The sequence below is a fragment of the Hemicordylus capensis genome, chromosome 5 (assembly GCF_027244095.1).
Source record: "Hemicordylus capensis ecotype Gifberg chromosome 5, rHemCap1.1.pri, whole genome shotgun sequence".
Lineage (NCBI taxonomy): Eukaryota > Metazoa > Chordata > Lepidosauria > Squamata > Cordylidae > Hemicordylus > Hemicordylus capensis.
Window position 1 is genome coordinate 146,371,804 of NC_069661.1, and position 15,931 is coordinate 146,387,734.

Consider the following 15,931-nt stretch of genomic DNA (forward strand, 5'->3'; position numbering starts at 1 on the left):
AGGCCTCCCTTTTTAATTAGAATTTCTTGTTTTAGTGGCTTATTGTACAGCATTATTGTTGTTGTTGTTGGCTGACTGCGCAGTGCAACACAGGCAGTTCTGAACTGCCTGCAGTGCACTGTTTACTTTGCAATCATACTTCTGCAATGCTGCATCCATTGGAAGTAATGGACATAGTGTCCCAGAAGTGTGATTGCACAAGACTAAATTTAAAAGTTCAGTTTTGTGCAACACTGCAGGCATTGTTTTAGAGCAGGGATTCTCAACCTTGCATCCCCATATGTTACTGGACTTCAGCTCCCATAATCCCCAGCCATGGGAGTTGAAGTCCAGCATCTGGAGACCCAAGGTTGAGAAGCCATGTTTTAGAAGCCAGTGATGGGAACTGCCCACACTGCACTGTGCAGAATGTCAGCAATATTAATAATATTAATAATAACATTTATATACCACTTTTTCAACAAAAATGTTCAAATAGCAGAACAATGAAAAATTGTTCCCTCTCCCAAAGGAGCTCAGTCTCTGATATTATTTTTTGAGACACTACAAAGATACTTGCAACAGCCACTTAAAATGATCCGATGCTGGGTTTGAATAGGGTCAGTTACTTCCCCCCTGCTAAATATCAGAGAACCACCACTTAAAGCGTGCCTCTTTGCCCATTTGATGGGGGCTGTGAGTGTGTGAGTGTGAGTGAGAGAGAGAGAGAGAGAGAGAGAGATTGTAGCCCAAATCCCCCAAGAATAATTTATCCTGCTCATTGCCTCTCTGCTACTGTTTCTTTTTCAGAATACATGGTGTGACAAGAAGGGCATCTCTCCACTGTGCCACCTACTTACTTCTGAGATGTTTGCTAGCCCAAGTTGTGTGGTCATGACCAAGACATTGTGCGACAGTCAATTGTTTCTTCCCTCAGCCATCTTCTTACAAGAAGAACTAATCGGAACTAGTGACACTAAAGCAATAGAGTATACTGTTGTGGATGCTGGAAGACCTTTCTTGGTTAGGCTGATGGCTTTCTAATAGTTCCGGATGATTTTATCAAGGGGAGTTAATGACAGGGAATGTTCTCCTGATAGATGTGGATTTCTCTTCAGCTTTTATAATGTAATATCTATCAGTGTTTAGAAAGTGGCACTCTCCGGCTGTGGGAAGATTAGAAAAAGAGTTTGAAGCCGTTTGCATTTTGGACTTGGAGACAGGAGAGTTTCTAGCCAGAGTTGGCAGTAATGAGTTGGTAATGAGTTGCTCATTAATGAGTTGCTGCCATGGAGGTTTGCAATTGCAGCAGTTGCTGTCTAGGGTTACTGAATTTGCTTCCTAATTTTTAGAATCTGCTTCCAATAGGCTCAGCTTGTATATGTATATTTGTAAATAAAACAAATATAAAGAAGCCATAGGTCTATTACACACTATCATTCAAAGGAAACTAACTGCCTCTGTAACTTCTCACTGTTTGGGAAATGGGAGCACTTAACTTTACCTTTTGTAGATTCTGGTTTGCAGCCCAATCCTATGCCCACTTTTAGTCCTAAGTCTTACCATGTCCAGCAAAACCTACTCCCAGGAAAGTGTCATAGAGTTGTGAAGAGCACAATCCTAGACAGGTTTACCCAAAACAAGCCTCACTATGTTCAATGGGGCTTACTCCCACATAAGTGTGCAGAGCATTGCAGCCTTGATCATCTTTATACTTGTGTCTTTAACCCTTTGTATGTGCATAAGCAAAAAAGAGCCTAAGTCCCAGCTTACTTGTCACCCCAGCCGGTCTCCAAACTTCACTTATAAGAGAACATTGTTTATAAAGAAAAATCGATGGGTATTTTAGCAAGGGACCGATTATTATGGATCACTGAATGGCTGGGATGGGAAGTGCTTCATGCACACAGTTGTAACGTATTGTTGGCAATGATTCTGTCAATGCCATATGTTTGGAATCAAATCATTGTGGCATAGGGTTTACTTAGTGTTGATGCTCCAATTGTCATGTCATGATGATTTAGCAACAAGCTGGGATATCCAGTTTATGGTAGACATTCTCATCTTGCCATTCCCCGGACATTTGCACTCCTCCTCTCTTGAGGCATGCATTACTCGAGTACTGCAGACAACCACAACTTTTCTGTAGTGTAGTAGCAAAAGTGTACCCACATTTAGGAGGAGATCTTTTTTCCAATTTTTGCCAAAGAGGTGCATTTCATGGATGCCACCATGTCTAGTACAGGATGCTTTTTTATGGTGATAGAAACAGCCTCTAGCCTGCCCACCTTCAGCAGTATGAGCCCTATGGATGGCAAATGTGGGAGAACTCTTAAGTAATCATACTTAAATAGTTCATAGGACTCCAGCTGAACCACTGCAACTCTGCTCTGTGTTCCGTTTCAGACGATGCCTGCCACCTCAGTGTAGCAGCAAATCTGTGCCATGTGAATGATGACAATGCCACTTCTTTGTGTTGCACCGGGGGTGGTGCATGGATCTTCCAATGCTAGTGGCAATGGAGCATATGGTCATCTTCATGATATTACTGCAATGCATAGAAATTAGTTCATTAAGCAAGGTTACAAGAAGTTATATTGCGCATTGTATGAAATGGAAATAAAATGGCTTGTAATGGGAAGGGGACATAGTCCAAGCCCATGCTTTGCATGCAGAAGATCTCTGGTTCAGTCCCTGGCACCTCTAGGTTTATTTATTGTTGAATTTCTATACCACCTTTCATTAAAAACAACCCCAAGGCGGTTTACAAAAGTTAAAAACATATAATAAAAATGACAATTAAAATATTAAACTAAAAATATTATTTATTTATTGTTGAGGTTGGGTTGCGAGCGACCTCTGTCAGAAATTCTGGAGAGTGATATAGATGGAGCAATGCTCTGACTTGTTCTAAGACAGCTTCCTAAGTTTGGTCATATTTATACACCATATTTATTTTTGTTGCTATAATTGTACAGTTTTGTTGCTATAATTGTACACTGGGAACATGCATTATTGAACAGTACATGAGCTTAATTTTATTTGTGTTAAATTTCATTAATCTGTGTAATAAAATGTGTGTGATTTGTATTTTAGCAACAATATGGCCACATATAAACAATGTTCAATAAATGCAGTGTTGTTTTCCCTTTTTCTATCTGTGTTCTTTGCCAATAATAATAATAATAATAATGAAAAGAAAAAAGGTAGGTAAGAGTCCACTTGGGTAATGCTTATATGTCAGTGCTGTAGAGCATTTAATAATTGCCTGTGCACCCATCAAAAGTTCCAGTTCCTGATGCCATCTCAGCATTATAGAATTCACCTAAAAACTGGAATATTTTCCACCAAATTTATAGTTTATTGTCATGTAATTGCTGTTCTACTTCCCCTGCCCTGCCACCCCCGAGAGGAATAGAATGGGCACAGAAGTAGATATCGCAGCAGAATGTGGCAAAGCGTGTATGTGTGGGTGGGAAGGGAGAACGAGATGGATTATTCTTGCACTGATGATGCACTGTGGATGTGGGGCATGTAGTTCACTTTGGCTCATAGGCATAATCCGTTAACATCGAAATCTTATTTCAGGTTGGGGAGGGGAGCACAGTCTTCTTTAACCACTTCTTCATCACTAGAATGAAACTGGGGGCTTGTAGGCGGAGACTCTATGCTTACTGGGCCCTGCCATGGTGGCAAGCACAAGTCAGCTGCATGAGTTGCTTGCTCTCACACCTTTGTTTTTCTTGTTGTCAACCAATGCCACAGAAAGCTCTGCCTGTGATTACCTTGGGGAGGGAAAGCATTAGGAATTAGATTTTTCCACCTTAGATGAAGAGGGATGGCCTAAATGTACAAACAGCATTTTAAAGAGGTTTTATAATTATGGCTGCTTTGGTGCTGCTTGTGGGCAAATCATGCAATCGATCACAACTAGTACAGGTCTGTGAAACCAGTAATATACCAACCATTACAGTCAATGAAAAAAATTTCTGCAGTGCTCTGGAATTCGATTGGCCCTATGAATCTCTGGAATTAGATGACCCCCTGCTAACTGAGCAAAGAGGCATCTTTTTGAAGTAGCTTTTCTCTGTATTTAGCAGGGGGTGAGCAACTAGCCCTATCCACCCGCAGCACAGCATCCCTCCAGTGGCTGTTGCTGGTGTCTATCTAAGGATTCTTTTTTAGACTGTGAGCCCTTTGGGGACAGGACGCCATTTATTTATTTATTTATTTATTTATTTATTTATTTATTTATTTATAAACTGCTTTGGAAACTTTTTTGAAAAGTGGTATATAAATATTCATCGTTGTCATTGTCATTAATGCAGAGGTTCCCAAAGACCATTGTGGCTGGGAATGGTGGCAGTTGTAGGCTAACAACACTTGGGGACCCAAGGATGGGAATTCCTGACTTAATGCATAGGAGGAAAGGGATGTGACTCACTGAAAGGTTAAGTGTAATTAATCTTGCAGTGAACATGAAATGTTACAAAAATGGGATTTGAATTAGTCCCATTAAAATAAGTTAGCTCTCTGAGTCAACTTGGTTGGGATTGGTGTAACTGCATGTTAGAATAAAAGTTGGAAATTCAGATTCTGTTACAGAATTAGTTCCCTAAAATTAGGGTATACAGATATGAAATTCTTACTGCAGTCTTCAGAACTCTCTCTAAAAATTGCCCAAGTGCAATAAATGAGTTGGAACTAGAATAAGTGATTTCAAGTGTTTAGCTAAAAATGTGTAACATACTTTAAAGAAAATGTATATACCAAGTTGAATGTGTCTTTTTTCTTCTTCTTCTTCCAGAAAAGCTAGTCAAATGTTATAAATTTTTACTTTAAGCAACATTATGTGAAATATCCTCTCTACAGTCTTCCTTGACAACCTACCTAAGAGGCTAGCTAGGCAATTTGGTTCTTAGCATTTTCTCAGACAAAACATCCAATTTAATTCTTTGGGAGTTTTGATTAAGTGCTTTAGAAATATTAGTCAACATTTGTCTTTTGACCTTCTTCCTTAGGGAAACGCTTTAAAAAATAATGTTGCTTAACTACAATACTGGGATGAGTCAACGGTGCTAACCTTGATCATTCCTAGTCATTCACCATTTTTAACTCACACTTTTAAAAAATGGGCAGGAAAGAAGACAAGGTTATTGAAAACTCACATCTTTGTAAATGTCAGAAAAACTAAGCCTGCTTCCAGAATCCTTGAAAGATGTGGCTCTCATGACTGGGCTTTTAGGCAATACAAAGATCTGTATCCTTGGGCATTTCCTGTCCTATTTGAATTTTAAAAGTGCACGTAGCAAAATATAAAGTCAGAAGCAGACCTTGGTTTCTCTTATGAACTCAATTAGATTGTCTGATGGAGACATCTCACATTAGTACGTTCGAGCACATTCATTCTTCTGACAGTTATCAATAATCATTCCAAATGGCAAAGAGAAAAAACCCTTTGAAACTGAAGACTCCCTCGAAGCTGAGAGAATTTTCAGGAGAATGGAGAGTAATGTTTACCTTTCAATTGGTTGATAGTTTAATACAAACAGACTATTTGAAGAGGCTCTCTAATGATAGGTCTCCATTCAAACGACAACACCTGCATAGGGTTTCTAATCACTTTTCTCATACTCTTAAGTTTCACTTTCCTAATTAAATCAGTGATAAAACTAGGGGAGGGGGGCTTTCTATGGAACCATCTAGATCCACTCAGACAGATATGGAGGTTTATTGTTGGCATAAGCCTGAAAGTAGGTCTTATAGGTTATAATCGGTTTCAGATGTATCTGACACCAGTTTGCATAAAGGTTTTTTGTAGAGGGAAAGGTATATCTGGAGCAGCAATGGCTGTAACTCCCGACATAAAAACAGATTGTGTTTTAAAATATTCCTGCACTTTATGTGAAATCCTATATTCATTCAGAAAAAAAGATCTATTGAAAATGAATTAACCATTCTCTTCTACTTACAATTGCCAAATTTTATTAGTATATACTTCTTTGTGTTCAAATCTTCCTGCAGTAGAAAAATCGGTGACACAGAGAAGTCAAGCTGCTTTTATTATTGTTAACTTGCAGTATAAAAACAATGGAAAACAGCAGCAGTGTGTCTGGCACAAGCTAACGTAGGTTTTTTGTTTTCTTTTTTGTTTGGGTAGGGACTTAAGAGAGAACTACTGCCGAAATCCAGATGGATCAGAGTCACCCTGGTGCTTTACTACTAACCCAAATATTCGCGTTGGATATTGCTCACAAATACCCAAATGTGATGTTCCAAGTGAGCAAGGTAACATGTGCTGGACTGATAAGAATATTATAAGTTAATATGGAAGGAGGAGTAGTAACGTCTCCAAACATTATAGCTGCATAATCCATCTCACTTTCTTGCTGGCATGACAGTGATAGGAATGTTTTTGGTAAGACATGGACTGCAGGATTTGTATTTTTATTTAAAGAGAGGCCACCACAAAGCCACTTCTCTCTATGTGCTTGGTTATTTGATTCAATTTTTACAGAGACTTATGGAACCTCAGCACAGTTTCTTTGAGTGGGATCTGATGCACATCTAATGTAATCCAATCCCTATTGTCCTTATGTGCCTGTGTTGTCCACCTATTTGCCCTTCTGATGGTTGTGAGTTTGCAACAACAGTGTGCCACACTATACTTGGTTTTGAAAGGGCACATCCTATGATTCATAAGCAGATCATAAACATGATCTGCTATTGTGCAGTATTATAGTCTACAAGACTATTTTTAGTGACAATGTGCAACATATTCACAACACTTTCAAACCAGAAATGGGGAAAAAATTCTTTTTTCCCAGTTGTGCATGGCCAGTTGTGCATATTTAAATAAATTGCAATTTGTGTTTCAGAAATGGAAAGCTATTGTTACTGGTAATATGCTCCCCATGTCTTGGGGATAAATAAATCCAGCACTTATCTGTCCTTGCCAAAATCTTTCTAACCAGCTAAAGTTCCATTCTGTTGCCTACTGGAAACATCTGGATTTAAATAGCAAAACCTTTTGTGTTAATGCACATGTTAATGCATTGGTGGGTGACCTTGTCAAATTCACAGTTAAAACAAATTACCATTTAAAGGGAAAAAGTTCCTAGTACATCTGCAACAGATAACAAAAGCAAGTTACTTATTTACTTTCAAGTTACTTATTTATGTCTGTAGACTTAATATAGTTCCTGTATTCATATATATTTAGATTGATTAACTTTCTCTTATTTAATGTATTAACTGACACTGAATGAGTTTGTATTATCTTGAAAATTCTAACACGTTTTAGGACTTGGTTATGTTTTATTATCTGAATATTAGTGAGGAGACTCCTCAATTTTAGTGGTAGTTATTCCATTGACAACTTTGTAATGACACACTTTTTACAGATTGCTATCGAGGGAACGGAACAAATTATATGGGGAATTTGGCCCAAACACGGTTTGGCTTAACTTGCTCAATGTGGGATGAAAACATTCAAGACTTAATGAGGTATGTACACAATTAACTGAAAGAATAATAACACCTTCCATCTGAATCTATACAGAATACTTCAACATATTGTCCAAGTGGCTTTCACACTACAAAGCTACAGTGAAGTAAAGACATAGGGATTGGCATAAACATGGCCACAACTGTATTAATTAATAAACATTAACAAATAGCCTTAACACAGACATCATATAATAATCAGGGTGGCATGCCCATTTATCACTATAACACTCAATCGGGATGTTCTAGATTCCTTCTGCTGCATTTGAGAGCCAGCATGGTGTAGTGGTTAGAGTGCTGGACTAGACTGGAGAGACTCGAGTTCAAATCTCTATTCAGCCATGATACTTGCTGGGTGACTCTGGGCCAGTCACTTCTCTCTCAGCCTAACCCAGTTCACAGGGTTGTTGTGAGGAGAAACCTAAGTATGGAGTAGGCAACTCTGGGCTCCTTGGAGGAAGAGCGAGATATAAATGTAATAATAATAATAATAATAATCACTTGCAAGAAACAAGCCAACTAATGTACAGTGCAGCAACAATAATAACACAAGAGCTCGGATATAAGATGAGTGGACCTTTAAAAAAAGAGAAGTAGTACATAACCTAAATGGAAGATTAGATTAGAAAATAAAATCACCAGGCTTAGATCAGATGCTAGTAAATTGAAAGATGTGAAAGACAAGAAGCTGAAGAATGAAAACACCAAACAGTATCTGATCCAAAAATACCACCTAGATTCAAGGAAAATCAGAGAAGTCCTGGAAACAATAAAGCAGCATATTACAGCAGTGTCAAAGAAGATTAGCAGATATGGAGCCAGAATTACACAACACAGGCAGAATCTCCAATTCCAGTCGAATCAGAGACGTTTCTACCAAAGCATAGAAGGAGAAACTGCAAGAAACATAGAAACACCAAATAAAGAAGAAACCGTGCAATTCTGGGGGAAATTATGGGACAATCCAATAGATTATAATAAAAAAGCAGGCTGGATGAAAGAGGTCAAAAAATGTAACCAACAAATGCAAGATCTAATAACACCAGAATTAATAAGTGAAAGAGCAAAGAAAATTAAAAATTGGACTGCTCCAGGCAACGATGAACTGCGTGGCTTTTGGCTTAAACACCTAACAAGCCTTCATAAACAACTATCAAAACAGATAAATCACATTTTGCAGGGAGGTGCTATTGAACAATGGCAAACAACTGGGAAAACTCATCTCATAATGAAAGACCCAGCAAAAGGTGCAGTTCCAAGTAATTATAGACCCATAACCTGCCTGCCAACCATGTTCAAATTATTAACTGGAATAATAGCAGATGAAGTGTTGCAACACTTATTAACTAATAAACAGCTTCCAGTTGAACAGAAAGGAAATTGCCTGAACACCAGAGGCACAAAAGACCAGCTGCTGATTGACAAAATGATTTTAGAAAATTGCAAGAGAAGAAAAACCAATCTAAGTGTTGCATGGATTGACTACAAGAAAGCCTTTGATTCATTGCCTCACACATGGATACTAAAATGTTTAGAAACAACTGGTGTCAGCAAAAGCGTTCAGATATTTATTTTTAAAAAAAGCAATGAGCATGTGGAGTACACAGTTAACAATCAATGGCGAGGCACTTGGACAGGTTAGCATTAGAAGAGGCATTTTCCAAGGGGACTCACTATCCCCTCTGTTGTTTGTAATCGCCATGACCCCACTTTCACAAATACTAAACAAAACAGGCCTCGGATACCAAACATCTAAAACATCAAGTAAAATCAACCATCTGCTGTACTTGGACGATCTGAAGTTGTATGGAAAGTCCCAGTCAGAAATCGAATCACTGCTAAATACTGTCCGTATATTCAGTAGCAATATAGCAATGGAGTTTGGATTAGACAAGTGTGCTGCATTAATAATGAACAGAGGGAAAATAAAAAAAGGAGGAATAGAACTGCCCAAAGGAAGCAACATAAAGAACCTGGAAGAGAAAGAACATTAGAAATACTTGGACATTCTCCAGGCTGATAACATTGCACACACTGAAGTTAAAAGAAAAATTGAAAAGGAATACATCAGGAGAGTTAGAAAAATCCTCAAGTCCAAACTCAATGGCAGGAACACCATACAAACCATAAACACCTGGGCTATACCTGTTATCAGATACACTGCAGGAATAATAGACTGGACCCAGGCAGAGCTAGAGACGCTAGATCGTAAGACCAGGAAAATCATGACCATCCATCATGCTCTGCACCCCCGCAGTGATGTCGATAGGCTCTACCTCCCTCGCAGTTCAGGTGGAAGAGGAATGCTGCACGTCCATCAAACAGTAGAGGAGGAGAAAAGAGGCCTTGAAGAATATATCAAGGACAGTGAAGAAGATGCACTTCAAATGGTCAATAATGCGAAACTATTAAACACCAGTGAAAGAAAGCAGGCCTACAAGAAAGAACAAGTCAAGAACCAAGCAGAAAAATGGAAATATAAGCCCCTGCATGGTCAATATTTGCACAATATAAGTGGAAAATCAGACATCACGAAGACCTGTCAATGGCTTAAGAATGGCAACTTGAAGAAAGAAACAGAGGGTTTAATCCTGGCTGCACAAGAACAGGTACTAAGAACAAATTCAATAAGAGCAAAAGTCGAAAAATCTACCACAAACAGCAGTGCCGCCTTTGTAAAGAAACAGATGAAACAGTGGACCACCTAATCAGCTGTTGTAAAAAGATAGCACAGACTGACAACAAACAAAGGCATGACAAGGTAGCAGGGATGATACACTGGAACATCTGCAAAAAATACAAGCTACCTGTAGCCAAAAATTGGTGGGACCATAAAATTGAAAACGTTGTCGAAAATGAAGATGTAAAAATATTATGGGACTTCCGACTACAAACAGACAAACATCTGCCACACAATACAACAGATATAACTGTAGTCGAGAAGAAAGAAAAACAAGTCAAAATAATCGACATAGCAATACCAGGGGATAGCAGAATAGAAGAAAAAGAAATAGAAAAAATCACCAAATACAAAGATCTACAAATTGAAATGGAAAGGCTGTGGCAGAAAAAGACCAAAATAATCCCAGTGGTAATTGGCGGCCTGGGTGCAGTTCCAAAAGACCTTGAAGAGCACCTCAACACCATAGGGGCCACAGAAATCACCATCAGCCAATTACAAAAAGCAGCTTTACTGGGAACAGCCTATATTCTGCGACGATATCTATAACAATTGACAATAAAATTCAGCCATCCCAGGTCTTTGGGAAGGACTCGATGTCTGGATAAAACAAACCAGTCAATAACACCTGTCTGACTGTGTAAACAAGAAATAATAATTCGATTTCCATACTGCCTTTCCAAAAATGGCTCAGGGCGGTTTACACAGAGAAATAGCAAACAAATAAGATGGAACCTTGTACCCTAAGGGCTCACATTCTAAAAAGAAACATAAGATAGACACCAGCAACAGTCACTGGAAGTACTGTGCTTGGGGTGGATAGGCCCTATTATGTCCTCACAAGAAAGTAGAGGAGGAGGAGGAGTTGTTGTTGTTGTTAATTCAATTTCTATTCCGCCCTTCCAAAAATGGCTCAGGGTGGTTTACACAGAGAAATAACAAATCAATAAGATGGATCCCTGTTCCCGAAGGGCTCACTATCTAAATGAAACATAAGATAGACACAAGCAACAGTCACTGGAGGTACTGTGCTGGGGGTGGATTAGGGGTGTGCTCGGAACCACCAACTGCAGCCCGGCACTGGCGTGGGGGGTAGCTTTAAGAGCGGCGGGAGGGTTTACTTCCCCCTCCTGCCGCTTTCCCACTCTGGCGCCGTAATGTTAAGAGTAATTGGGGAGGCAGGATACCTTTGTGCGTGCGCTCCATGTCTCTGACATGCGTGCGCACAAAGGACTACTGGGAGTTTTTTAGAGCAACAGCGGGGAAGGAGTGGCAGGGAGGTATCCTGCCGCCCCAATTACTCTTAACATTACGGCGCCAGAGCGGGAAAGCGGCGGGAGGGGTAAGTAAACCCTCCCGCCGCTCTTAAAGCTACCCCCCACCCCGAACCGAACCACTCAGGTCCGGACCGGTCCGGATCGATCCGGAGGCCTTTACAATGGCCTCTGGACCGGTCTGGGCCCATCCCTAGCGTGGATAGCTTACTCTCAGTTACTCTCTCCCTGCTAAATAAAGAGAATCACCACGTTAAACGGTGCTTCTTTGCCAAGTTAGTAGGGAATTATGTAGAAACTATGGTTAACAGGGTGATATGTAGAAACTATGGTTAACTTCAATACTTCAGCACAAAGCTATGTTTCCCATGATGCTCTGCCCTTTCCCAAGAGATCTCTCACCAACAAGTTCAAGGTTAGGGTTGTGCATTCATTTTAGAATGAATGAAAAAAGTATCTGTATGGAATCCAGTTGGTTCTTTTTTATTCATTTCAAAACTAATATCAAGGGTAGCAAATGAAAATGAACTGCATGGTTGCTCTTTGTTCTTATTCATTACCCCATTTATTTTTGGATAAAGGATGGAGAGACTTACCTCATAGATTGGCTGAGCAGTGGGCCTTTCTCCTTTATTTCTTTTTTTAAAAGAAGTGGCAGCCTGTGGCAGCCACCCAGAAGCCACTATGTTTCTCCTCCCTGCAGTGCCCCAGACATTGCATTGGATTAGGGCATTGCGACTGAGCAAAATGGCCAATGCCAATAGGGGCTGCTATGTTTTTTTGCAGCAGTGGCTATTGTTACCTGGAGACTAGCTATATGTTCAATGCATTTTGGATAAAAATATAGGAACTGTTGAAGGGAAGAATCCTGCCATTGCTTTTCAACTTTAGAAACGGGTGGGTTTGTTTTTTTTAAGAAAAAACTTCCGCTAGCTGAAACCCAAGCTGAAGGTGGGCTGAAGGTGAAGCTCAAATAGAAGTTACGTGGGACTAACATAATAAATATTTCTTTACTAAATGCATAATTGAATGTGATTTTACAGTTAAAGGTTTAATAATATAAGCAATAGGAGTAAAAAACCAAATATTTTTCTCCCTTGCATACCTGCCTAGGGGGCAGGAGGCTGTTGGTTTGAATCTCCGCTGCTGTGTGACCCAGAATATTGGAAACTCCTATATCGGGCAGTAGCGATATAGGATGGTGCTGAAAGGCATCATCTCATATTTTGTGGGAGAAGGCAATGGTAAACCCCTCCTGTACTGACACTGACTCGATGGCACAGCCTTTCCTATTCCCTTATTGAGAAGGATACTTGTATTAGGCTAATGGTTCCCAACCTGGGGGCCTCCAGATGTTGCTGAACTACAACCCCCAGCATCCCAATCTACAATAAATTGGGAACCATTGTTCTAGGCTGTACCTCCACTTTAATTTACCATTGGTTTGTTTATTGTAATTGCATGTCGCTTCCAAGATGCTCAGATAGCATACTTGGAGTGTCTCATTTTATCTTCTCGCAGCCCTATAAGGTATAGATAAAGTATAGATGGGCAAGCTCTCGCATGTTTGCCTCAGATTAACTCTGGACTGATACAATTCTTAGAAGGAGAGAGAGAAAGAGTGAACAAAAGAGAGTAAGTCAGAAATACTGAATAAATTTAACAAGCCGATCTGAGATAATTGAAAAAATGTCATCCCCTTCCTTTCTATCAAGTGGTAAGGGTGGTGAAACCAGAATGAAACAGGAGGTTTGTCTCTTCCTTTCCTCATTCTCTTTACCCTGATGACGCCTCCAAATTTTTCCCTGAGCCAGGCTTGGAAGAATTTCACCAACAGTTTTACTGTGTGGTAAGTTATGCTGAGAGGAAGTGACTGCCAGCAATACACCCAGTTTGCTTCAAGGCTGAGCAGGATTTGAATCCAGGTCTCCCTGCTTCAAGTCCAACACTGTTCTTTACACCACTTTTGTTTTCAGGGTGACAGTGTTTTCGATTTCTTGTGTGAATAGGATTTGACTGTTAATTTGGGAGAACTGCATTTTGTACCCATGGTTAATTCTCCCTCCAGGTCTCAGATCAACTTCTGTGCTCTTCCAAAAACAAAAGACCATTTTCTAATACCTACTGAGTCCTAAGCCTGAATTATAAAAGCTGTTAAATGCTTGTAAAATGTTAAATATCTAGGAACATTGATTTATGTCTGTATGTGGTGAGTATGGTGACAATATTGGTCCATATTTTATTTAAAGGCATCTGCCCATATATGGAGAACCAGATATTAGCAAACTGAAGAAAAATTACTGCCGAAATCCAGATGATGATGCTCATGGTCCCTGGTGCTACACACGTGATCCTCGGATCCCCTGGGACTATTGCCCTATATCTAGATGTAAGTGCTCAATAAATGATAGGCTGATGTCACTACAGAATTGCTGAAAGCTGCATAAAGTCAATCATGAGCATACATTGTTCTGTAGTCTGGTTGACAAATGTGACCATTTAAAAAACCCTCTTCATACTCTGATAGAATGGAGTAGGAAAAGAAGGCGTTATTTGCAATATGGATCGGAAGGCAAGACCTTGTTGAGCTTGTTGACATTTGGGAAGGGAATTAAGGTTGTTATTCATCATAGTTACTAACCAGCCAAATAGCAGCAGCCCAGTGTATGCTTCTCTTGCAGCAGTGCCATTTGTATTGAAGCTGCTTTCAGATGTTCCAAATACAGCCCAAAGTGCCACAACAGCTAACGAAACATGTTTGAGCAGAGACTATGTCAGGAAGCAAAATGAACATGTTTATTGTGGGTGGTGACAACTGCATAATAACTGCCACCAAGTGGCACAGTAAGTGCCACCACATAGCCTCCGATATGGACAAATGTGGAAGAGAAGGATTGCACCATTTATTATAGCTTTGATGTGAGGAAAGCATTTATTGCCATACCAGACCATAAATACACCTCACTTCGCAGACTTGTAAAGGCTCTTCGACAAGTATAATCACTGTGTGATTGTGCTGTCTTATCTGTTTAGGTGAAGGCGAGACAGCTCCTATGATGAGCAGTTTAGACTGTAAGTAATGTTTACATTAATCTGATGCATGTATTCTGTTAAATTCTGTTCTCCAATTTGCTGAGATGTCTTAAACCGGAGCAAAAAATCTGCTTTAACAAGATCTGGGATCTTGTAATTCATTATAAATGATCAGAACATATCAAAGTAATGCTGAATCTTATGTCATTTTGACACTTTTCTAAGAACATGGTCACTATTTTTTTTAAACTTGATGGACAGAAGCAGGATAAACTGTAGTAGACTAGAAATATTAAATGCTAATTATATTTTGAAGGACTCCTTAATTTTTGGTCCTATTTGTGAAATCAATAGATTTCTAACCTGAAGTAAAAATATTAAGGTGGTTTACACAAATATAATTAGTTCAGGAGCCGTGCATGCTCCTGTTTTGTGTTGGTGTGCAAGGGAAACAGCAAGGTGGGGTGATCGTCTAAGAGGGAGGAGCTGGGGGAGCAGATTTGGACAGTGATTCCTCCTGCCTCAGTAAAGTTCTGGATATGAGAGCTGGGTAGGATAAAGCCATCCAATCGTTGCTGTGCTGTCTAATTGATCTGTCCAGTCACAAAATGGAAGTGTGCACAGCTCCCACACTTGTCCTACCCTAACTGAAATCATGTGAAGAAGGCTATTATTTATGTAATTGTATTTTATTGTAACTGATTATATCTATAAGATGAATTGATTGATCTGTAATTTTTTTCATTGGATATCTTTTGAATATTTTATGAATTGCTTTAATTATAACAATTACTTTTAATTAATTTTAATTTTAAGTTTTAATTAATTGTTTTAATTATAGTATTTTTGTGTTTGAAGCCTAAATGATTTTTAAAATGTGAAGATCTAAAGATTTGTACAAGCTGCCTAAAGCCTTAGGTGCAGAGTATGATGAAGCTTCATAAATATATCTTTCAGTTTCTGTCATTCCCTGTGCCTCAACAAAACAACTGAGAGTTGTGAATGGAATCCCAACCCAACCTGACAAAGGATGGATGGTTAGTTTGAAATACAGGTAATTATTTCTTTTTGAGAGCATCTAAAAAAAGTAGTAGTAGTTTATGGATGTTAGGGGTGAGAAGGTAGGCTTGAAAGTTTGCAGGCAATAATTGGTGAAATTCATGGTGTTTTCCACCATGAAGCAATTTTCTGGGAGCTGATGAGAGAAATCACCATAGCCCCCCTCTTCCTGGCAACTTGTCCTAGAAAACTATGCATAATTCACAAGAAGCCAACAGATTGGATGCTAGGGTGTTAATTTAAATATTATTATGAGGAACGCTCTTTCCTATAACCACTCTGAAAACGTAGTGTTAAACAGTTATTCTGTTATTTGTTATAAACAGCACCAGCTTTTCCCAGTTGCCATCCTGAAGTCATCATCAGTTTCTCTTAGTTTGAACGTGCCCTGACCCTAAGC

At 39.3% G+C, this 15,931-nt stretch overlaps 1 protein-coding gene across 8 annotated transcripts in view; it reads left to right on the forward strand.

The window, feature by feature from the left end:
* Window positions 1–15,931, forward strand: part of HGF (hepatocyte growth factor) — an 88,744-nt gene that overhangs the window by 58,554 nt on the left and 14,259 nt on the right. For 6 of the 8 annotated variants that reach the window (XM_053257431.1, XM_053257432.1, XM_053257433.1 and 3 more), the window contains exons 9-13: window positions 6,140–6,267; window positions 7,383–7,485; window positions 13,689–13,828; window positions 14,473–14,511; window positions 15,430–15,526. In XM_053257431.1, the coding sequence (XP_053113406.1) occupies window positions 6,140–6,267; window positions 7,383–7,485; window positions 13,689–13,828; window positions 14,473–14,511; window positions 15,430–15,526 (507 nt within the window). Of the gene's footprint in view, window positions 1–789; window positions 3,132–6,139; window positions 6,268–7,382; window positions 7,486–13,688; window positions 13,829–14,472; window positions 14,512–15,429; window positions 15,527–15,931 lie in introns of those variants that run through there. The other 2 variants (XR_008308929.1, XM_053257437.1) reach the window with 1 other exon arrangement.